Consider the following 22,544-nt stretch of genomic DNA (forward strand, 5'->3'; position numbering starts at 1 on the left):
CTACTTTTATTTACATCTTCTTTCAGCTCCTCATCATTTAAAGGAAAACAACAAAAGTGACTATAAAAATACTGTCAAATGCACAAAGTAAACCAACTGCAAACTTTCACTAATATCTTTCATTTATAGTAGATGTAAGTATTACTTTGCATCTGCAGTAGTTAAAACAAAAATCAGACAGCAATGTGATTTTTAAATTGTAAGTGTCCCTTTTATCCTGCTTCTGCAAAAGGAAATCTGGAGGAACCAGAGGGCCTGATTCTCCATTTCCCTGAACACTTTGTAGTCATTTACACCAGGACAAAATGGGTGTAAAATCAGAATCAGGACCCACGTTTCCACTGCCAGAGCTAGAAGGTTCAAGTACCAGATACAATATATACATTAGGGAGCTAACAATAAAACCCTCAAACCTTTTGCAGTTTTATTATCCAGAATATTTATTTAAAGGAAATGTATAAAGATATCAGTTGCAGTCAAGTCCAAAGGCAACAGTCAGAGAACAGAATACTTTCCTCCTCCGGGCCCCAATTCAGCAAGATATTTAAGCACTTGCGTAACGCTAAGCACTGTCTATGTGCTTAAAAATTAGGCACGTGCTTTGCTGAATTTGAGCTCTGGAACACAAAGGATGGTACTATGTGTTCTCTTTCATGGCAAATAAACCTATTTAATGGAAAGCAGCAAGTGAGACACGATAACGAGTGTACAGTTTCCAGAGCCAAATTGCTTCCTGACACAGGTGGTGGGAACAAGCACCTCTCTGGTGATTGATGTTATATATTACATTGGTATTATCAGTCAGAATTTGGACTGCTTATATATATATATGTATGTATATATTATTTTAACTAGAGTTGGTCAAAAATGGGAAATACCATTTCATAAAAATTTCATTAAGAATTTTCCAGCTCTTTGAATAAAATTTTCATAAAATTTCAATATTTTAAAAATTTCAACCAGCTCTACTTGTTGATAGGCCTCCACTCAGTCTAGAAGAGGCTTTGCTTGAGATAACATCCTCTGGTCTTCTTCAGGGAACTTCATGAACACAACTGAGCCCATGGCTCATCCAGCCAACATAGCCCAAGCAGGCCAAAAGAACAGGTTGCAAAAGGCTAAGGTTGTGGAGCCATCATGGCTTCCTATATCCTAAGAGAAGGACAAGAAAGAATATCCTGGCAGCTAAGAAAGGTCCATTCTGGGGCAAACCTCACATTCGCAGGAGCAAGAATTAAGCGTATCTGGAAGTGGGCCTCACAGATCTCAGAGTTTTTTGAGTGAACCTCAGTGGTTCCTCCTTGATGAGAGTGAGGTTAACTTCAATTTCTCTCATGATCTCAGCCTCAGCCCTAAAAATATAGTCTCCTTTACAGATGTCTTATGACAGCTGGATTCTCTACTCAAGAAAATCAAAGCACCAGGAGGAACTTCAGATCCAAGTGAGCAGTATACAAGGAAGAGGCTGGAAACAGTTATCTCTACAAAGTTAAGGTACCTGACACTGAACCATCAGCTTCACCTGCCTTAGTCAGCTCCACAGACTCCCAGCACCCACCCTCCCTTAAAACTAAATCTCTGAGATGTCTTCTTGGATGTTCTGTGGGTTCAGAAGGGAAAATAATGCTGCTGCTACTTCTCTTCATCCTTCTGTACCAAGAGAAGAAAGCAACAAATCTGACAAACTGGCCCACAGACATCCTGGGCTTCTTTAATACCTTCAAATCCAAGCAGGTAAACACAGAAGGGACAAATATCCACTGGCAAGGGATGTCTGCAAGCACTAATACCAAATTAAAGAATTTACCTAAACAATGAGTATAATGATGATTATATGTCATCTTACCTCTTGTAAAATTTTTTGTGCATCTTCTTGAGTTTCAAAAGTGATGAAACCATACCTAAATAAAAATTACATGAATTATTTTTCTTGGCATACTACTTTATAACCTAAAACATGTTATATATTACATATTACACAAAATACTATGTTAAAACATTAAGTTTGAAAAGTAAAGCACTAAGAAGTTAATAAATGACAAATAAGGTTGCTGTGGCACAGCAACCTTAATTTGGCCCCAAATGCGTATGAACTATAATAGTCTTTAATTACATGATCACATTCTATTTTTCTCACAGGACCACTGTCTCATTCAGTGAACAGTGCTTAATGAGCAGCTATTCAATATTTTGTTTTATCTTCACTGTTCAGTGCGTGGCCCTGGCCCAGGCCCAGGCCCTGCTCTGAAGACAGAATTAACATCCTCATGGGCTTTTTTATAGTGATCATCACTATAATATGACTGCTTTATAAACATTAATGAATTTATTTTCACAGCACCTGTGAGAGGAAGGGGTATTATTATCCACATTTTACAGATGGGGAACTGAGTCACAGAGAGATTAAAGTCAAAAGTATCCACTACATTTTGGTGCCCAATTTACTGTATATTATCCAAACCCTTCTCTGAAGGCATAATTATTAATATCCTCATGGGCTTTTCTATAGCACTGGCCAACAGCATCTGAATTCTTCACAAATATTAATTAATTAATTTTCACAGCATCCTGTGAGGTGACAGAGTGGTATTATCCTACTTTAGAGATGGTGAACACAGGAACAGAAAGTTTAAGGTAAAAATTCTTCACTGATTTTGGATGCTCAATTTGAGACACCTGTGACCTGATTTTTCAGCACACTTAGCATCATATAGCATTTTGTATGTTCAGACACAGGTTCCTATTGACATCAGCTGATGCTGAGAGTACTTAACACTTCTGAAAATTAAACACCAGGGTATCAAGTGGGGCACCCAGAAAATGAGGAATACACAATTAGTGATCACCTGTGAAGAGTTTGGTTTAAGTGACTTGCACAGCATCATCTAGAAACTCTGTAACATGGGCTGGGATAGAATCTCATTCTCCAGAGCAATATTTAACTGCTTTAACTATGAAATCATCCTTTTTCTTCCTGCAGTCCACTGCCTCATTCGCTACAGAACTTCCAATTTCTGCAACAAATAAAGCCGGGGTCTTATAGACAACAACCTCCTTCACTACACAACCTGATTCATTGTAGGGTGACCAGATGAAACGGGCAAAATATCGGGACACATGGGGGAAGAAAAAAAAAAAAGCAGCCGGAGTGGAGTTGCCAAAGCACAAAAAAAAAAAAAAAAACCCTGCCGGAGTGGCCAAAGCTGCAATATCGGGACAAATGGCATCCTGACCATGCATCGGTCGGGACATGGGACAAAGAACTAAAAATCTAGACAGTCCCGATTTTATCGGGACGTCTGGTCACCCTAGATTCATTCCCACAGCAGGTCCATCCTCTGCCAAGAATGAGACAGGGGTCCTGTGGAAAAATAGTGTGTGATTATGTAATTTTAGAGAATGTATTATAATGCATATACACAAGAGATCACTTACTTTTGAGTGCTTGCCTTTGCAGTCTTAATGTTCTTCTAAACACTATTTTTTGTTTTTTATTTTAAATTTTAAAAAAGCAAACTGAAAAAAACAAACTTCATCATACTGATATCCACACGGTTCATCAGCAAGGTTGGAATCTACAGAGTCTGTGAATCCATCACACAGACCTCTGTCACTTGAGATAACTATGTAACTGATAGCTGTGATGGTAAGTTGTCATCCTCTGTGTGGACCGGAATTAAAGAAGAATGAGACACACACGTAACCTGTTGGTTTCAAATGTATTTGGTAAGAGCAGAATAATGGTGAGACACAGGGATCTTGGATTCCTTCTGCAGACCTTTTGCTTTCCCACCCTGGCTTCTTGTTCTAGTCCAATTCTCCCTGGATACCCAGTCGCAGTCTCCAAGGCTCAGATTTCTAAACTCAGTCTCAGACTATTTACTTAGTGCAAATCTCCCCGCACTCCCAGTCTTTCCCCCTCCCCACACCCAGTACCAGTCCCCTTGCCCAACCTGTCCTCTTTTTACCACTTCAGACTCCTCAGCCTATCTGCTTCTCCCTTCTCGCACCACTAGCTCTTAGTCATAGTCTTCCTCATCCAGTCTCATCTCCCACCCCTCCGTCTCCTGATCTCAGTCTTTTTGCTTAAATAGTCCCAGTTCTACCCCTGTGCCACAGCTCCTTGTCAGATGTCTGCCCTCCTCAGTTTCCTTTTCCACACTGGTTCCTAATCCAAGTCTCCTTGTCCAGCTACTCCCAGTCCCCTCTCTCACCCCATCCAATCTCACTGTCCCACTCCCCCCTAGCCAACAGGTTCCAAGCTCACCATTCCTCTCACCAGCTCGCAGTCCCAGTTTCCTTGCCCAGCTAGCCCCAGTCTTTGTCCCATCCCAACTCCCACTTTTTCTCTTCCTCTTCCCTCTAGCTCCCTGCTCTAGCTCTTGTCCCTTCGGCATTTGAATCAGGCAACTTCCTCCTCCATGCTGCAGGGCCCAATGAGGGGAGGGTTCATTAAGAACACAAGAGAGACAGTTTCCCTCTTCCAAGTTTAGGTGCCTGGACCCAGCATCCAGAGTGACTGGAATCTTCAAGAATGTAGTTGCTAAAATCAAAGTCTCTATTGAGCATGTAGAAAAGAAGTACTTGTGGCACCTTAGAGACGAACAAATTTATTTGAGCATAAGCTTTCGATGAAGTGAGCTGTAGCTCATGAAAGCTTATGCCAAATAAATTTGTTTGTCTCTAAGGTGCCATAAGTACTCCTTTTCTTTTTGCGGCTGCTACTCTGAATACTGAGCATGTGTAAACTATGATTTTTCAAAGGCTTGTAACTGAGCCAAATTTGGGGCAATTTTCATGGGAATGGCAAAAGGAACATACCTGACACAAAGGACACTCCTCTTGCCAAATCTCAAGTTTCCAAATCTCCAAAGCATGGGGGCACTGGAGCTTTTCAAAGAAAAGGTCATCAGAGTTTTTTAAAATGGGCAAAGTAATGTATTTTTTCCAAGCTTCATATTCAGAAATTTTCCAGGTAAATTCAGCTTGAGACAGATACCTGTCATGCAAGATTTCAGCCAAAATGGTTAAAATTTGGCAAAGTTATAAGCAATTAAAGATGGGGTGTTTACGATGGGAAGTGCCGAGCAACCTTATTAATAGAAAGTGCTTCCAGACGCATCTGTAATGACTGTAAACCTACCGACTTTTACTTTTTAAGGAAGCAAAAAATAAAATAAAATGACACTTCTAAAAGGAAGTTGGGACTCTATTTAAAAATGATAGCATATATGAAAGTTCTGGCTAAAGTTCAAAGTAATAGTAAAGGGAGCTGCAAACTCGTAATGAACTAAAATATTAAAAAACAAAAATCACAAAGCATTTTGGCTAATACACAAGAGCTTAACTTCAGTTTCCTTTCTCTTTTTCTTACACAGCTGCTCTGGGGAAAGGCAATAAGAAGATCTTATTAAAGAGACTGAAGCAAAAATACCTGTGGGAAAAAAGGGTGCTACACCAAGATATTGAGTCAACCCTATCTTGGGGAATGTTTTTGTAATAGGCTTTTTGCTTATGTTGAGAAAAATTTACTGCTGCTGAAAAATCTTGTTTGTTAGAGCAGTTTTATTGCTGCTAAATCAACCTACCAGCTTAAAATAGATAAGTAAGTTAATTCAAAATTTAAGGTTTCTACAGCAAAGTTTCCTCATCCACATTTCATGTTTGTTATTTATTATTGGCATTCTGGTAGCATCAATGTGCTAGGTGATGATTACACACCAAGGAAGATACAGTCCCTGCCATAAAGAGCTTCCAGTCTAAGAAAAAAAACAACATAAAAACTTTGAGGGAGAGGAATGGATTAAAGCAGGTAAGCAAAATATATACTCTTCAGCTACTCCTCCACCTATTAGTATTAGTCGGCTAGCTTCTTTTAGGTGTCAAGGCTGAAGTAGAACTGAAGCAGAGATTTGGAGGATAGGGTAGATGCCTTATGGATCAGTTCAGGGAAGGAATTCTGTGAGTTACCAAGGGGTGCACTGGAAGAAAACACGAAAACCACTGTCAGAGAGGTAGATAAATGGAGGTGGCAACAGTGGCAGGTGCAGACATTGGGGATACCATGATGAGAGACAAATGCAGTTAAGTAGCGAGGGGCAGAGTTGGTAACAACCTTGAAGGTGAGTAGAAAAGCTCCTCTTCTGGTGTGGGGCAGAAGCTTCTTCCTTCTGTGTTCAGAGTGAGTTTCAGAGATTGCAGTGACAAGGGATGAGGATAAATGAAGCTGCAAGTTGTCTCACATCTGCAGACTTAAGGTGCTGAAAACTATGACAGCCTCATACATAAGAATGGATCTAATATTTATGCAGGTACTCCATACCCCCTATTACAAGGGTCCTACTGCAACTCTTAGATGTGCTGCACAGAACTCATAACTCGGGGGAAAGCGATGGTGATTTTATGCCACCTTTACACTCTCCTGATTTTGTGCTGCTCTGTGGCCCCTGGCATAACAGACAACCCTAGTGGCTTGCCTAAGTCATGGCAGCATGTCCCCAGTTACCTATATGCAACATAAATGTTCACAGTGCTACATGTTGTGGTCCTGCCAGCAACATGTCCCTTCCACCCTGCCCCCAGTATGCCCCCTGCACTAGAGCTTGCAAGCGGCTCTTCAGAATACGGCCTTAGTTCCTGAGCTGGGGGAATCTGTTCCTGATTGGATTCAAGTTTTCAGAGCTCCTTTATTCCACTCTGACCCTTTTACATGATGAGGTTCTCACCCATATTGTAACACAATGGACATTCTTGCCAGTGAAACTCCAGGTTAAAGTGAAGGCTAAGTGCTTAAAGAGGAGGAAAATAGTGATGTTAACCATATATTTATCAACACCACCATTCTGGGACACTGTAAGAAAGAAAACAAATGAACTGAAACTTGAGTGTGTCATATAATGCGATGCCAGTAATAACGTTATAAGCCACAAAAATCACAATCAACTTCTATTCTACTTATTCCACTTACTATTATGTTTTCAGAGTCCACAATGGATATATTGCAACTGTACTAACCCCTTTGATACTCCAGCTCTGTCATTTACTATCTTCACTTCTTTCACGCACCCATACTGGGCAAAAAACTTCCTTAGGTCATTTTCGTTAGTCTAGTAAAATAAAGCAAAAGAACAAAAAGAATACAAATAGGTTTGTTTAGTTATTAAATAAGAAATAACCACAAGATTGCTTTGGTTTGGACACACTGACCAACAAACTACTTGTAAATCCTGGGAGCAACTATTTATTAAAAAAACTAGAAATAGAGAAAAGCCTCCAAGGTGAATGTTTCTGTGACTCTTTTGGGGAGACGGCGGGTGTGGGAGCGGGAGTGGAGCGTGAGAGCGAAAGAGAGAGCAGGTAGTAATCTCAGTTTTTCTCTTACATGGTTTTAATCTTCAGAAATAAATCTAAGTATCTACTGAATTTACATTATAATTTTACTTCAATAATCTTCCCTTGTAACTTAATTATATCTGAATTCCATTTTGTCTCAGACAAGTCTTTCAGTTCTATATTTTAGTGTCATTTGCAACATGAGGCATTATAATTTAGAGATCACTTTAAAACTTAAAACTAGGCATGTGTGTGTAGACTTCCACGAAGAATTTGCTAAGTTTGGAAAACAATCATTAAGATAAAGTGACGTTATTAGTCCATATTATGCAGGTCAAACAAAATTATCAAAATGGTCCCTTTTTATCATAAAGTTTATTACTGAAACACTGTGTACCACATATGCATAATATGTTCATTTTCTGTACTATTAAAAACATGCATCTAGTATGGTCTTCCAGACATACATTTATGTATCTAGAAGTAGACACTGAAATAAATACACCAGGCATTTGAATGTCTGATCCTGTGTGACCGTTGATTTGGCATGTGTTGAACCTCATGCTTCAAGGAAGTGTGCTGGTGAACATTGATCTTTGGATGCCTCAAGCCACTCCTGGATGGATATAGAGTTCTCAGAGCCTCAAGGAAGTACTCAGAAGTTTTAATGTGTTTCTTTGATTCACCAGTCATTTTAAAAAATGTATGGTATATGTTGGAAAAATTCTTCTTCCACTTCTCCAAGGCTTACACTGCCTTGTATATGCCTCTAAGGAGCAGGAGAGTTTTTACTGATTACAGAGTTAATATAAGTTATCATAATGGTTGTGTCATTGAGACATTTGGTGAGTACTTTTTTGGAAGAATTTTACCTTCAAGACGTATTTTATAAAAAGGTGCTATTTTCTTGGTGCTACAAATTCAAACCCCCCAAAAACCGGAGACAGCAAAGCTGTGTGCAGCCTCAAAAATACAGGGAAGAATAGTAGGCAAGAGTTGATCTGAGCAGGTAGGAAATGTACTCCAAGGACTCATTACAGGTAAGCAGTCTTCCTCTCTCCTTTGAAAACTAACCCCACCGAATCCCACTTTCAGAAGATTAAAGTCACAGTCCACCAAAGGAGGGCTTAAAAGTACTAACAAAACAGAGACTGTAGAATTGTAGTCCTGACTTGAATATCACACCCAGTCCCTAAATCCAAGAGTAAAGCTTTGTAAACGTATGAATACAGCTCCATATAGCAGCTTTATGAATATCTGTAAACAATATTTCTCAGAGATGCTGTGGAACCTGCTTTAAATAAGATGTACTGTACTCCTATTTTTGGGTAATGATTCTGTATACAAACTTTTCTAATCCATAGAAAAAAGTCTCTGAGAAGAAGCTGCCTTCCCCTTGGATTTGTCTACAAAGATCAGTGTAATGGTTTACTCACATCTAACTGGAAATTCAAGGCATATTTAATTTGTGCAATTAAACTGTTAGGTTTAAGAAAATATGATCATAGTTATAAACTGGTTTAAATGAAATTCTGAAATAACATTTGGTGAGAATTTATGGTGCAAGCATTGTACTGTCTTATCGTGGAAAACAGTGTGGAAAGGGGCCAGTCATCAGGGATGAATTTTACTCAATAGATTGGATGATGTACTAGCCAGCCAAACCAGTTTTCAGGGAAAGATTCCCCAATGTTCTGGTCCCAAGAAAATGATGATTCTCATATAAGGGGGAAGACGTGTAGCAAGGTCTCCCCAAACACGATGTCAGACCATGCCTATGCCTCAGTTTCTCAACCTTCATGCAAGCCATTGGGCCAATTCACAGGTCAGTGCATCGATGAAGTTTCCACCAGTGTCAATATTTGAGTCCCTTTTCCCAAGGTTGTGTTTATTGTTCAAACATAAACACAATTCAACATCAAAGAAAGTAAACTTGGTCCTGCCACCTGGCCCCTCCTAAGGCCTCTGCCTAAGGGGGCTTCTGCTGCTGCCCACACAACAGGTCTCCCCAGCCAACTGGGTGACAACATGCACCAGGATCTCTAGAAAATTTCTTAAGAGTAGATGGACAAAGACCAAAAGTCTCTGGACCAGAAGATGATACATAGATAAGGTTATAAGATGAATTGTAGTTGAGCTCAGAGTCCATGCAGTCTATATTTTTAAGCAAATAGTCCAAAATAAAATAAACTTTCAAAGATAAAGAAGCACTGTTCTTAATAGGTGTTCCTGTTGAAAACTGTTTCCACTTAGGGACACAAGTTTTCTCTGTTGAAGAGTCACAACTCTCTCCAGTAAAATCTGCAGTACCTCTTTTGAATATAGACTTCAACTGCTTTAGAGGGTATTAAGCTCCAAGTTACCAGGTACAATAAGATAAAGGAGATTTGGAAGAACTGGTAGATGGGCATAGTCAGAAGGTTAAAGAACTAAACTTGCCATACTATGAAGATTATATAAATTCTGTCTTACTATATATCTCTTGGAAATAAAGGCAATGAGGGAACCTTGGTTTCAATCAAGAAGGAAGCTTCCCTGCCCATGAAACAGAAATGTGGACAACCCGGTGATGTCTCTTGTGGCAAACAGGTCCATATTTAAGGATTTCCCACTTCTGTGTCCACAGAGTTCTTCAGAAACAATTTGAATTGTACACAGAGCATGCAGCTCAGTTTGTCCACTAGGATGCTTTCCTTGCCTATGAGAAACTTTATTTATGCCAAAATATCTTGAGGCATGGTCAGAGTCTGTTGAGGCCTATTACCAGAGCAAAAGGAGTTTCAGCCTATTTCTGGAGAATGTGGAGGACATATATACATGAGACCATGATTGCCAGAAACCTTAGGAAATATATTGTGTCCTGTGCTCTCATGAATATAATTATCCTCTAGAACGAAATTGTCCTGTGGTCTCTTGCAGCTAAGCTTCTGCAGAGAAGCACAGACATGAAGGGAAACAGGAATAAAACAATGATACTAGATTTACCGCATAGTTATCAAGAGTCCAATCCAATATGATGTCTAGACGTTTACTAGAATGTGCATGTAAGAACTTCTAGCTTTTTTGTTGGCTCCTGTACATATCAGAATGCAAAGGCTACTGCTGTGTTCTTTAAAAGTGCTAATGTTGAGCGATAGGCTAAATCTGAGATGCTTGGCTCTGGCACTAGAGAAAGAGGACTGATTTACTTTGAAAATATGATGTTAAAGACCATCTAATAGACTTGGCCTCTGTAAGTTTTCTAAGGCCTTATCTGTGATTCTGTTGAACAGAGTGGAGCTTACAAATGAAAGAGACTGGAATTCTTCAGTCACGAATTGTGCATCAGGGATAACTGCTGTGGTGACTGACCAAGTTGCTGTAACAGAGGAAATGAAAGCAGTAGAACTGGTTGGAAAGAGGAAACATTTTTTGTGAAAATTTCACTGAAAAACCTGTCTCTGTTTTTCCATCAATTTTGAATGTTTTCAACAACTCTAGCAAGTGGCTTTCAAGGAGTATGACACTCTCTGGCCTTTGGAAAGATTTCCTCCCAGAAATTATCTAAGATTGGCAGGAATCTATCCTAGGTTTTGAATCCACATCTCGCTAAGCCCATTTGGTAGTATGCTTAGCTGAAAGGGTTATTTCCCCTTCCCAATGAAATTCATATTCCTTATTCCCACTCTCTGAGGGAGAGATGACCTAAAGCTTTCCCACTGTTAGACCTCTCAGCTACTGCACAAACAATTAGATACCCTTCATCAGACAGGATAAGTATAAAAATTATTTGAAATACTGATGGTCCCTGGCATAGCTAGCCACAGGAAAGACAAAATTGGGAGGGAGGGAGACAGAAGTCTTTACCAGAATATTTTTGTTTTATACAAAGAACTATCTGCCCTCCTAATGAAGCTCCAAATATACTGAAGAGCCTGTACATTTTCCTCTCAAGAGTAAAAACATGAATTTCCAATGCCTCAGCCACATGATCAAAAAGATCCCGGAAGTTCTTGTAATTATTATGCAAGATATACTGGGTAAATTGTCAGCCATAATGATGGACAAGATAAATATCTTCCATATCCATTCTTTTCTTTCTCTTAATTTGAGTCAATACTCAATGGGTCCTCAGACTAATTGCATTAAGGCAGAGAGGATACTGATGGTGGGAAAGAAGGAACAGCTGAACAGACCAAAAGAAGCAGAGGTCCAGGGTTCTAAAGTGGTAAAAAAAGAAAACAAGAGCAGCAGGGAAATCATCAAATGTTCAGATCAGCAAAGGAATGTGCATATGGCCCCATATTTATTGCCTTTTGGAGGGTCCAGAGCATGTAGCATCAAAGCTGCATGTGTTCCATGAGTTAGGATATGTACTAGCAATACTCTGTGGCAAATCCTTAAACAAACATGCTTACTTTTCCTAGATATTACCCTGTGTAACAGGATGGCTTGCCCCTTTATGGGCCACAGGCCTGTGCCCAGCCAACCCTGATTACTGAAGAGGCACACGTGAGCGAGATTAGCTGTCTCCCTATAAAGAGTAGCAAGAAATGGAAGAGGAGGAGGTAGAGAGAGAGAGTTGTAGAGACTACCAAAGAGAGGAGGCTTAGTGGTAGCTTTGGAGGATATACTCCTCAGGGCAGAGATTAAGGCTAGCAGGGTAACTGCCATATTGTCACTTTGATTTGCTGTTTTGGAAAATGAACAAAAGCCTGGCCAGAAGGGCCTGTGAGATTGATCTTGTGTCAGTTTGGTAGCACAGCCCTGAAGGAGGAGAAAGTTGATGGCAGGGCACTGCAGAGGCATCTCAGGCAATGACGGGGGCGCACAGGAGACATCACCCCACAACAAAGTAAAGAAAATATGCTTAACTTCCTTTTATTGTGAAATGGAGTTGAGCTGAAGGTACAAATACTTACTAATAATATGGAGATGTTTCTTACCTACAGTACTGTTTTGTGTAGAAAAAAGGAATAAGTTGATTTTGTGATTCAAAGATGATTAATGTAGTATACTAGATTGTCATTTTTAGCTCTGTCTAGAGGTATTTTTTTAAAATTCTGCTCTAAAATGTATAATCTACAAAACATCTGTATTACAAATAACTTTTCAGATATTTTTATAAAGAATGCTTGTAGCAGTTCAATATGCAAATAAGAATAGCCATCTTTCTGTGGCAAAATCAGATAAAACAGAATTTTAAGGCTTAGTTTACAAGGATATTATCGCAAAGACCACCATCATCTCACAACCATCACTGTAATCTAGGGGTTCCCAAACTTGGTTCACGGCTTGTTCAGGGTAAGCCCCTGGCGTGCCGCAAGACACTTTGTTTACCTGAGCGTCTGCAGGTACGGCGGCTCACAGCTCCCAGTGGCCGCAGTTCGCTGTTCCCGGCCAATGGGAGCTGCAGGAAGTGGTGCAGGCCGGGTCACTGCTTTCTGCAGCTCCCATTGGCTAGGAAAGGTGAACTGCGGCCACTGGGAGCTGCGAGTGGCCGTACCTGAAGACACTCAGGTAAACAAAGTGTCTTGTGGCCCGCCAGGGGCTTACCCTGAACAAGCTGCGAACCAAGTTTGGGAACCCCTTGCTGTAATCAAACAACACAATAAAATGTATTTTATATATGCTTATACCTAACATGCATAAAACTAATGAATATATAAAGTAAGACTAATAAAGAAAAAAATATCAAAACATTTATGCTATTACTTATCTACCAAGATTAGAAAAAAATACCTTAAAATCGATTCCTCCAACAAAGATGCGATTAGGAATAACTGTTCCAAATTTTGGGGCACTTGTTGGGTTATTTAAAGGCACGGGTGACACAGTGTTGGGGGATGGAGACAAAGATTCTGTTTGTGTCTGAATTGTGGTTTGCTGTTTGAGAGAAAAATATTTTTGTAAAATTTATTTTTGACATTTTGTATAGTATAAACCAGTAAAGCAAAACACATCCACACAGAAAAACGTGGAGATTCTTTGAGAACACACAACATGCTGAACAGTCAAACACTTACCATGATTTATTTATTTCTAACCAATGGCACTTATCCAGTTTTCTTCCAGGGTCCTTATCCAGGCTTATTCAGTAAAGTACTTAAATGTACCATATAAGCATGTCAAGTGCTTAAATACCCTACTGAATTGGGTCTCAGATTAAGATCTTTGGGTCTATTTTTTATTTTGTTTGTACACACCCTGCACTATGGGGGCCCAATCTCGACTAGACCTTCTGGTTGCTACTGTAATATAACATATAATAATAATGAGGAGCGCCTTACTTTAAACTGACAAAAGGCAGTCATTATCCACCACAGGACAGGATTCCCACTGCACTCCAATCATGGATAACAGAACTGGAATGGACCTTCTGTCCAATCACATCTCACAGACTGGACTCTGCACTATACTATGCTTTCTATGCATTTCTAAAATTATGCGTCTTGAACATATCTTGTGCCTGATTTTCAGAAATGCTAAGCACCCACAACTCCAAATGAAGTCAATGGGAGGAACAGGTGCCCAGCACTTGTAAAGATCAGGTTCCCCAGGCTGGTCCAGTAAGGCCACTTTGCTTTTCTTACACAGTGCAAAATGGCCTTAAATTGGCTGTAAATTCTAGCAGATAAGCCTTCCCCCCCGTGCACCCCTGTCTCTGGTGTAAAGGTCTCTGCTGTGTTGACAAAGGCAACACAGTTGCCACCAATGCCAGCTACACCTTACCCAGCCATAAGGGAAAGGGTAAGGTGGAGCTTGCTGGGGCCATTAGCATGGTGGAAGTTAGAGTAGCTGCCCTACTGTTCTGATTTCCTCTGGTTTGGGCAGCCAAGGATCAAGAGACCATAACAGCTCTCTGCAGCTGCCACTGTTTGACTGTCTCTATTTTAAAAAAGGTTTAACATCCAAACTAAGTGTATCCTTGCCTTAATCCAGTTTAACAGTATCCTGCATAAATAATTTTTTTCATGTAATCCTAAAGTATTATATATGTATGTTTTCAAATCACCTGTTATGCATTATTTTGGCTTTCTGCGTAAACTTAATGTCTCAAAATTATCCTCATGACTGCCAATATTTAAACTCTTTTTTGATTTTTTCATATCAATTTTCATGTGTAGGAGGAATCTGAAGAACAGTGATTGAAATCCCGACTACATCGAAGTCAATGACAAAATTTCTACTGACAACGAGACCAGGATTTCACCCAGTATTCCTGATGCAGTCTCACTCACACAATAAGGAGTCGTGATACTGCTTTAATTTTATAAGTTATTTCTCTTCTAACAACATTGTACAACTGTTTGACCTATTAAAAATGGGTATCATATTTTGTGCACTTGCTTTCAATTTGTTATCCCACAAAAAGGTTCATTTTTTCTCCATATTTGTTTTCTAGACATATTCTGCCAAGCTATGATCTTGCATCTTTTCATATAGGAACTCTTACAATTAAGTTTTAATTTCCCCAAATGCCTTGCTCCCTCTGAATTTGAGCATTTCATCTTGTGTATATTGCTTCATCAGGAAATAAATGTAAGATAATGTTTAACTTATTTTCTTTCTGGATGTTAGAAGATATACTGAATAGTGACCCTGTCATAAATATAAAGGGAAGGGTAAACCCCTTTGAAATCCCTCCTGGCCAGGGGAAAGCTCTTCTCACCTGTAAAGGGTTAAGAAGCTAAAGGTAACCTCGCTGGCACCTGACCAAAATGACCAATGAGGAGACAAGATACTTTCAAAAGCTGGGAGGAGGGAGAGAAACAAAGGGTCTGTGTGTCTGTTTGTATGCTGGTTTCTGCAGGGGATAGACCAGGAATGGAGTCTTAGAACTTTTAGTAAGTAATCTAGCTAGGTATGTGTTAGATTATGATTTCTTTAAATGGCTGAGAAAAGCATTGTGCTGAATAGAATAACTATTTCTGTCTGTGGATCTTTTTTGTAACTTAAGGTTTTGCCTAGAGGGGTTCTCTATGTTTTTGAATCTAATTACCCTGTAAGATATCTACCATCCTGATTTTACAGGGGGGATTTCTTTATTTCTATTTACTTCTATTTTTATTAAAAGTCTTCTTGTAAGAAACTGAATGCTTTTTCATTGTTCTCAGATCCAAGGGTTTGGGTCTGTGGTCACCTATGCAAATTGGTGAGGCTTTTTATCCAACATTTCCCAGGAAAGGGGGGGTGCAAGTGTTGGGAGGATTGTTCATTGTTCTTAAGATCCAAGGGTCTGGGTCTGTAGTCACCTAGGCAAACTGGTGAGGCTTTTTACCAAACCTTGTCCAGGAAGTGGGGTGCAAGGTTTTGGGAAGTATTTTGGGGGGAAGGACACGTCCAAACAGCTCTTCCCCAGTAACCAGTATTAGTTTGGTGGTGGTAGCGGCCAGTCCAAGGACAACGGGTGGAATATTTTGTACCTTGGGGAAGTTTTGACCTAAGCTGGTAAAGATAAGCTTAGGAGGTTTTTCATGCAGGTCCCCACATCTGTACCCTAGAGTTCAGAGTGGGGGAGGAACCTTGACAGACCCCAATACAGAGCCCTGCAGAACTCCAATATCTCCATTTTCCCCCTTCCTCACAGGAGGTTGTTCCTTCTCTGAATTCTCAATGAGTTTTTTGGAAAAATTCAAGTAGCGTTCAATGCAAGAAAAAACTTTTCACATGAAAATACAATAGTAAAAACGAACAGAATTTTAGCACTCAGAAGTCATAAAACTCCCCAAGTTAAGGGTGTTTTGGCAATTAACTTTGTAATGATGCACATATGTAGCATTATTTTTTATTCTTTTGACTTAATTTAAAAAAACACCCATGTTTTAACCTACTATTGATATAACACCTATGAGTTCTAGAAGTAAAAGATAAGAGAAAATTATCTATTTTTGTTTTTGTGTATTTGAAAACACTTTGCTTTAGTTTCAGTTTACCCTGAATACAGAATTAGTCAATTTCTCCTTTCTATCTATCAAGCTATTTACATAACCACAGAAAGGTAGGGCTGGAAGGGACCTGGTCCCAAAGTCCAGCCGTCTGCACTGAGACAGGACCAAGTAAACCTAGACCATCCCTGACAAGTGTGTGTTCAACCTGTTTTTAAAAACCTCCAATGAGCGGGCTTCCACAACCTCCCTTGGAAGCCTGTTCCAGAACTTAACTACCCTTATTAAGTTTTCCCCAATATCTAACCTGAATCTCCCTTGCTGCAGAGTAAGCCCATTACTACCTGTCCTACCTTCAGTGGACATGAAAAACAATTGATCATGGCCCTCTTTAAACCAATCCTTAACATATTTGAAGACTGTTATCATGTCTCCCCTCAGTCCTGTTTTCTCAAGACTAAACATGCCCAGTTTTTTAAACTTTCCTCATAGGTCAGGCTTTCTAAACCTTTTATAATTTTTGTTGCTCTCCTTTGGTCTCTCTCCAATTTATCCACATCTTTCCTAAACTGTGGTGCCCAGAATTGGACACAGTCCTCCAGCGGAGGTCTTACCAGTGCCAAGTAGAGTGGGACAATTACCTCCTGTGTCTTACATACAACAATCCTGTTAATACACCCCAGAATTATATTAGCCTTTTTTGCAACTGCACCACATTGTTGGCACATATTCAATTTGTAATCCACTGTAAACCCCAGATCCTTTTCAGCATTACTTCCACCTAACCAGTTACTTTGCATTTTGGAGTTGTAATTTTGATTTTTTTCTTCCTAAGCACAGTACTTTCCACTTGTCTTCACTGAATTGATTTCACACCAATTCTCTAATTTGTCCAAGGTCATTTTGAATTCTAATCTTGTCCTCTAAAGTGCGTGCAACCCCTTCCAGCTTTGTGTTATCTGCCAATTTTATAAGCATATTCTCCACTCCATTATTCAAGTCATAAATTAAAATATTGAATAGTACCAGACTCACAAATGACCTATATGAGAACCCAATAGATAGCAAATCATTGACAACTATTCTTTGAGTACCATCTTTCAACAAACTGTGTGCCCATCCTATGGTAATTTCATTTTGATCACATTTTGCTAGTTTTGATTATGACAAGGTCATGTGGTACTGTCAACCTTAAATAAAATCAAGATATACCATGTCTACTGCTTCCCCCAAATCCACTATGCCAGTAACCCAGTCAAAGAAGGAAATTAGGCTGGTTTGGCATGATTTGTTCTTGACAAATCCCTGCCGGCTATACCTTATAACCCTATTATCTCTAGGTGCTTACAAACTGACTGTTTAAATTAATTTGTTCCAATATCTTTCCAGGCATCAAAGTTAGGCTGCCTGGTCTATAATTCCCCAGATCCTCTTTGTTCCTCTTGTTAAAGACAGGTACTATACTTACCCTTCTCCAATAGTCTGGGACATCATCTGTCCTTCATGAGTTCTCAAAGATATGTACAGGGCTCCTATCATCATAGTATGCTCCCTACAATCATAAGCTCCCTACAATCATAAGTATTTATCCCAGAGGTGGCCAAACTATGGCCCACGGGCCACATCTGGCCCGTGGGACCATCCTGCCCGGCCCCTGAGCTCCTGGCCCAGGAGACTCACCCCCACCCCCTCCCACGCAGTTCCCCCTCCCACGCAGCCATGTGGCTGCATGGGCAGCGGGGCTGCGAGCTCCTGCCGCTCTGAGGGGCATGGTAAGGGGGAGGTGGTGGCAGAGGTTGGGTAGGGGGTCCCAGGTGGCAGTCAGGGGACAGGGAGCGGTTGGATGGGGCGGAGGTTCTGGGGCGGTCAGGAGTCAGGGAACAGGGGGGGTTGGATAGGGCATGGGAGTCCCAGGGGGCCTGTCAGGGGGCAGGAGTGTGGATAGGTCAGGGCAGTCAGGGGACAGCGAGCGGGGAGGGGGGGGGGTTGGATGGAGGGGGACAGTCAGGGGGCAAGAAGTGGGAGGGGGCAAATAGAGGGCGGGGGCCAGGCTGTTTGAGGGGCACAGCTTTCCCTACCCGGCCCTCCATACAGTTTCGCACCTGGAGGTGGCCCTCGGGCCAAAAAGTTTGCCCAACCCTGATTTATCCTCATAATACACTTGCAAAGTTCCCATCATCCCAATTTTACAGATGGGGAACTAGGCATAGAGACTGGACATGATCCAAATCCCACTAATCTCAATGGGAGTCTTTCCATTGATTCCAAGAGGCTTTGGATCATGCCATAAGTGACTTGCTCAAGATCATCCAGGAAGTCTGTGGCACAGCTCGATATTGAAACCAGGCTTCCTGAGTTCCAGAGCAGTGTCATAACCAATTTTCACAAATTCACTCAAAAGAACATGGTGTCTACTCTTTTAGTCATGTTTGGGATCACCTTCATTACTCATTCATGTTGCATATTCTGATTATGTGAATGACAGGATGGGTAAGGTTTTTTCTGCCCTTATCATTAACAGCTGATTTATTTTTTGCCACAGCCTTGTCCTGGTCAGCTCGTATATATGCCAGTGGTCACACTCCAACTGTGTATTTCAAAGAGGAAATTTTAAGCCTGTGCTGAAACTGTAGAACAGACAAGTGTGACAGTTCTTGAGGCAGTTGATTGATTACTTTTCTGTCACTAATCAACGGCCTTGAGCCATTCCATTGATATGATGTGCTCTCCATCCCTACAAACTCGCATCTAAAGTGATGATTCCATTGTGGGAGCCCACAGGCATCTCTTTAACTAGTTTTCAGCTTTCAGCCAACAGCTTAAAGTATGACAGACATGGCAGCATTAACAATTTTTGGAGGTCCTTAAGAGTTCAACTTCCACTGAGAGGGAGAGATATCTGAAGACAACAGAGAAAGATCTGCAAGTGTACTTTGCACTGTCTATCCTGAGTATGTCTAGTTTAGTGCTGAATTGGGTTCTCACATATAAAGATTCTGCAAAAGAATTAGCACACATTTCTTTCTGTTGAAGAATCAGCTATGTTGCTCCAGAAACAAACAACTATGGAGATGGCTACCCTGGCCAACATTTCAGCTTGACCCAGTCTAGCCAGTCATTCAGGTATGGCTAAATGAAAAGACACTCTTTTCTCATTCTCTTTACTCTGGTAAAGTTTGAGATGCATCATCCAAATCAACCTGCAATGTTTGACATAAAAACTGTTCCATGGCTACAAAACACTGGAACCATAGATGTAAACATAAAACCAGGTTATGGAGATAAGCTTCAATTGATCCAACAAGTAGAACAATTCATCTGAGTAGATTCCTAAGAGACCTCATTCAAAAATTTGTTAGTCTCTAAGGTGCCACAAGTACTCCTCGTTGAAACACTCTTTCCCCTGAGGGATGTATTTATTTATTTGAACCTAATTCTGGATTGGTGCTAACAGACTGAATAAAATTGTTGGGATACTTTAAATCAATTTCTGCTGTACAGCTATGGGGCCTAAAAACCAGTGGAGTGACATTTTATGACCCATAAATGGAAGAAACAAAGCAGTCTTCTTCCTATTAAGTTAAGGGTTGTGTGGATCAGCATACCCCCAAAACTCCTTAAATGAGGAGGTGGCGGCACCCAGGTCTCCAGCTCCCCTGCCCTGGAAGCAAAAGAAGCAACTCTTATCAGAGCCTCTTCTCTCTTCTCAGACAATACGATCTGGCTTCTTTAAATCTGTAGCCGGAGAGTGAAGACCAAAAGTGCCACTTAAGTGGTATATCCTGAGGAAGGCCAAGGTTCTTTCTCTCTAGGAAGACTGTAGAATTCACTGGAGCTTTACTGCTAGAAAGGGCTTCCCCATGAAAGAAAGTGGCTGAGAGGCTTGTCTCTGACATCTGGCTGGCTGATCATTAATTTCTGGTTGCTATTGAGGTGGTAACAGATTTAGAAAGTCTCAAGGAGATGTCCTATCAGAAGCATCCCCATCATGTTCATTTGTATTTTTGATATTAGGGTATGCCAACAAAATATTTGGGCCTGGTGAGAGCTCAAGAGAATGGGATCTATTGTACTGAGTCCACTGGTTTTTCCTCTTCCAACTTTAAAGTTGGCCTATTTGGGTAATAAAGAAGGACATAATGTAATTTATCTTTCCCTTGGCTCTAAGGATTAGATATGGATCTCTCCTTTCCATAGAGGATCCTAGTTCCCGAAGATTCTCCACTGTAGCTGGAATACTGGATCCTGAATAATGACCTTGGAACAGAACTTGTCCTTTCAAAATATCAAAAGCAGAAGGAGACATTTAGTCTTCAGAGGAGGAGACTCATTTCTCTCTCTCTAACCTGGCCCTCTATTTTGAATGTCCTAAATTATGTCTTTGTTAAATGCAAGAAATCTGATGCAGTTTGGACTGAAATTTCACAGTCTGCTTTTCACTGTGCAGCCTGGCTGCTGTAACCCTGAGATGGAAGAGGGAGATGCTTCCTAGTGGGATAAGATAGGGTGCAGCACATAGAAGGGTTAGGATCTTCATTGCTCCTTGTTGCCAAGGTCTTTTATTTTCTCTGTGGGTTGCACCTTTAAATTTCTGTCCTTCACCATGGAAACAAAACACAACAGACATCTTGTTCTCAAATTTGCTTTTATCCTTGTTCAGCTTGTATCACCCAGACAGTAAGCCTTTCACTGAAGAAGTTTGTTCTTTCTGGCTGTTTTTTAAATCTAAATTAAAATAAAGGTATTTTAGATTGAACTAAACATATTTTACTGTGTGTACAAAAACACAGGAAGTGGAAAGGAGGTGGCAGCAGCTGCCTACTCAGGTTTTTAAAGGCAGATGCAGAGTTGCTGCATGAGCAACTCAAACTGAGGAAAGCACAGTTGGTTCACGTTCTGCAGACCGAGGGGGTGAAAAGACTGGGGGGTTGGAGATCATATAGAAGCCCAAGGGACCTCAAGGGAAGAAGACCCTGATTTGTAAAGGTATTTAGGTGCCTAACTCTGACCGATTTCCAGGAGAGTTAGGTGTCCAAATACCTTTAAAAAATTTGGCCCAAAATACCTAGAAAAAGTAGGGAAAAATTCACTAGCTGTCCCTGAAACAGGCAGTATAAATCCTCTTGGGAATGTATCTGCACCATTCAATACCTAGGTCTCTTCACAATTGAGAGGGCCTTAGAAAGCTGGGGCTCCAATCTTTGCCCTACTCTTGCAACTGAGGGGGCGTCTCAGGAAAAGGATGTTCTCACACTTTTACTTCTACTGCACTGTGACTTTTTACCTAGAAGTAATAAAAAAATTGTTACACTTTTTTTTCACCTGACTTTTCTTAAGCTAGTAGGAGAAACGTTTAATGTTTAAACATTAGCAAATGGCTGTACAAACTCCGCAATCTCAATACTTGGAAGCTTCCTGATCCGGGACAGGTCGTGCAGGGTAGGGGAGGGGTGAAGATCTGCATGGCAGAAATCAAACTTCTCCTAGACACTGTCATCATTTAGATTACTCTTTATTTAGACTGTCTGCTTCATTTTTAGTTGTTTATCTCTCATTTATTCACTACATAGTATCTTGTTCTTTTGTGCAATTTAATACTTTATGATCTCTGCTTTTAAGCATTTCTGGATATGTCCCAAACCCTTTTACCTTCCTTTGTGTCCTATCAAAGATAATCTTCAAGTGAGACAGTGGCAGCAAATAACAAGAAGTAAAATAATATCAATTTTATCTTTAGCTTCTCAGAAACTGAACATGCAGTGCGTCAATTTTATGTCCGTTAGGTATCCTAATGAATGACGCTAAAACTATTCTACAGCCTTGATTATTCTCAATCAATACCATGCCTAAAAACAACTGCCATTCAACTGTATGTGAGTTAATTAACTTCAGTGTGAGGGAGTATCTGAAAGCTATTAATTCAAATTTTGATAGGATTATGGGGGGTTGTTCTTTATTTAAACCACTCATCTCTGTATGTCAAGTTAAAAGACAGTATCACAGTCTTAATGATATTTACCACATTTGTCAAAAACACCTATTCACCATACTAGAAATAAAATCAACAAACGCTAGCAAATGTAGGCAGTTCATCTTTCTAGTTTCCTTTTACGGGTTCAGTTAGTCTATAACGTGACATCCAAAATCAAGACACAGGACAGAGTAGTTCACGTGGATGCAAACTAAGATTCACTATTAACCCTGTATTACCTTCAACCAAACATCAATTTATTTCCTAGGAGAAATATCTTATTTGCAACATTTATCAATATTAGGTTTTCACAGAGCATGCTTCCTAGGCGCACAGGAAGCATTAGCATAGCATGTTGTGTTCTGAGCAACAGA

General features: G+C 40.3%; 1 protein-coding gene across 1 annotated transcript in view; it reads right to left on the reverse strand.

Moving 5' to 3' along the window:
* BOLL (boule RNA binding protein) overlaps positions 1–22,544 on the reverse strand; it is a 69,592-nt gene that overhangs the window by 41,867 nt on the left and 5,181 nt on the right. Inside the window, exons 2-4 of the mRNA XM_075118048.1 lie at positions 13,054–13,197; positions 7,015–7,106; positions 1,847–1,901 (exon numbers count right to left, since the gene is read on the reverse strand). Of these exons, the coding sequence (XP_074974149.1) occupies positions 1,847–1,901; positions 7,015–7,106; positions 13,054–13,197 (291 nt within the window). The remainder of the gene's footprint in view (positions 1–1,846; positions 1,902–7,014; positions 7,107–13,053; positions 13,198–22,544) is intronic.

This window comes from Caretta caretta, chromosome 11, assembly GCF_965140235.1.
Source record: "Caretta caretta isolate rCarCar2 chromosome 11, rCarCar1.hap1, whole genome shotgun sequence".
Classification (NCBI taxonomy): domain Eukaryota; kingdom Metazoa; phylum Chordata; order Testudines; family Cheloniidae; genus Caretta; species Caretta caretta.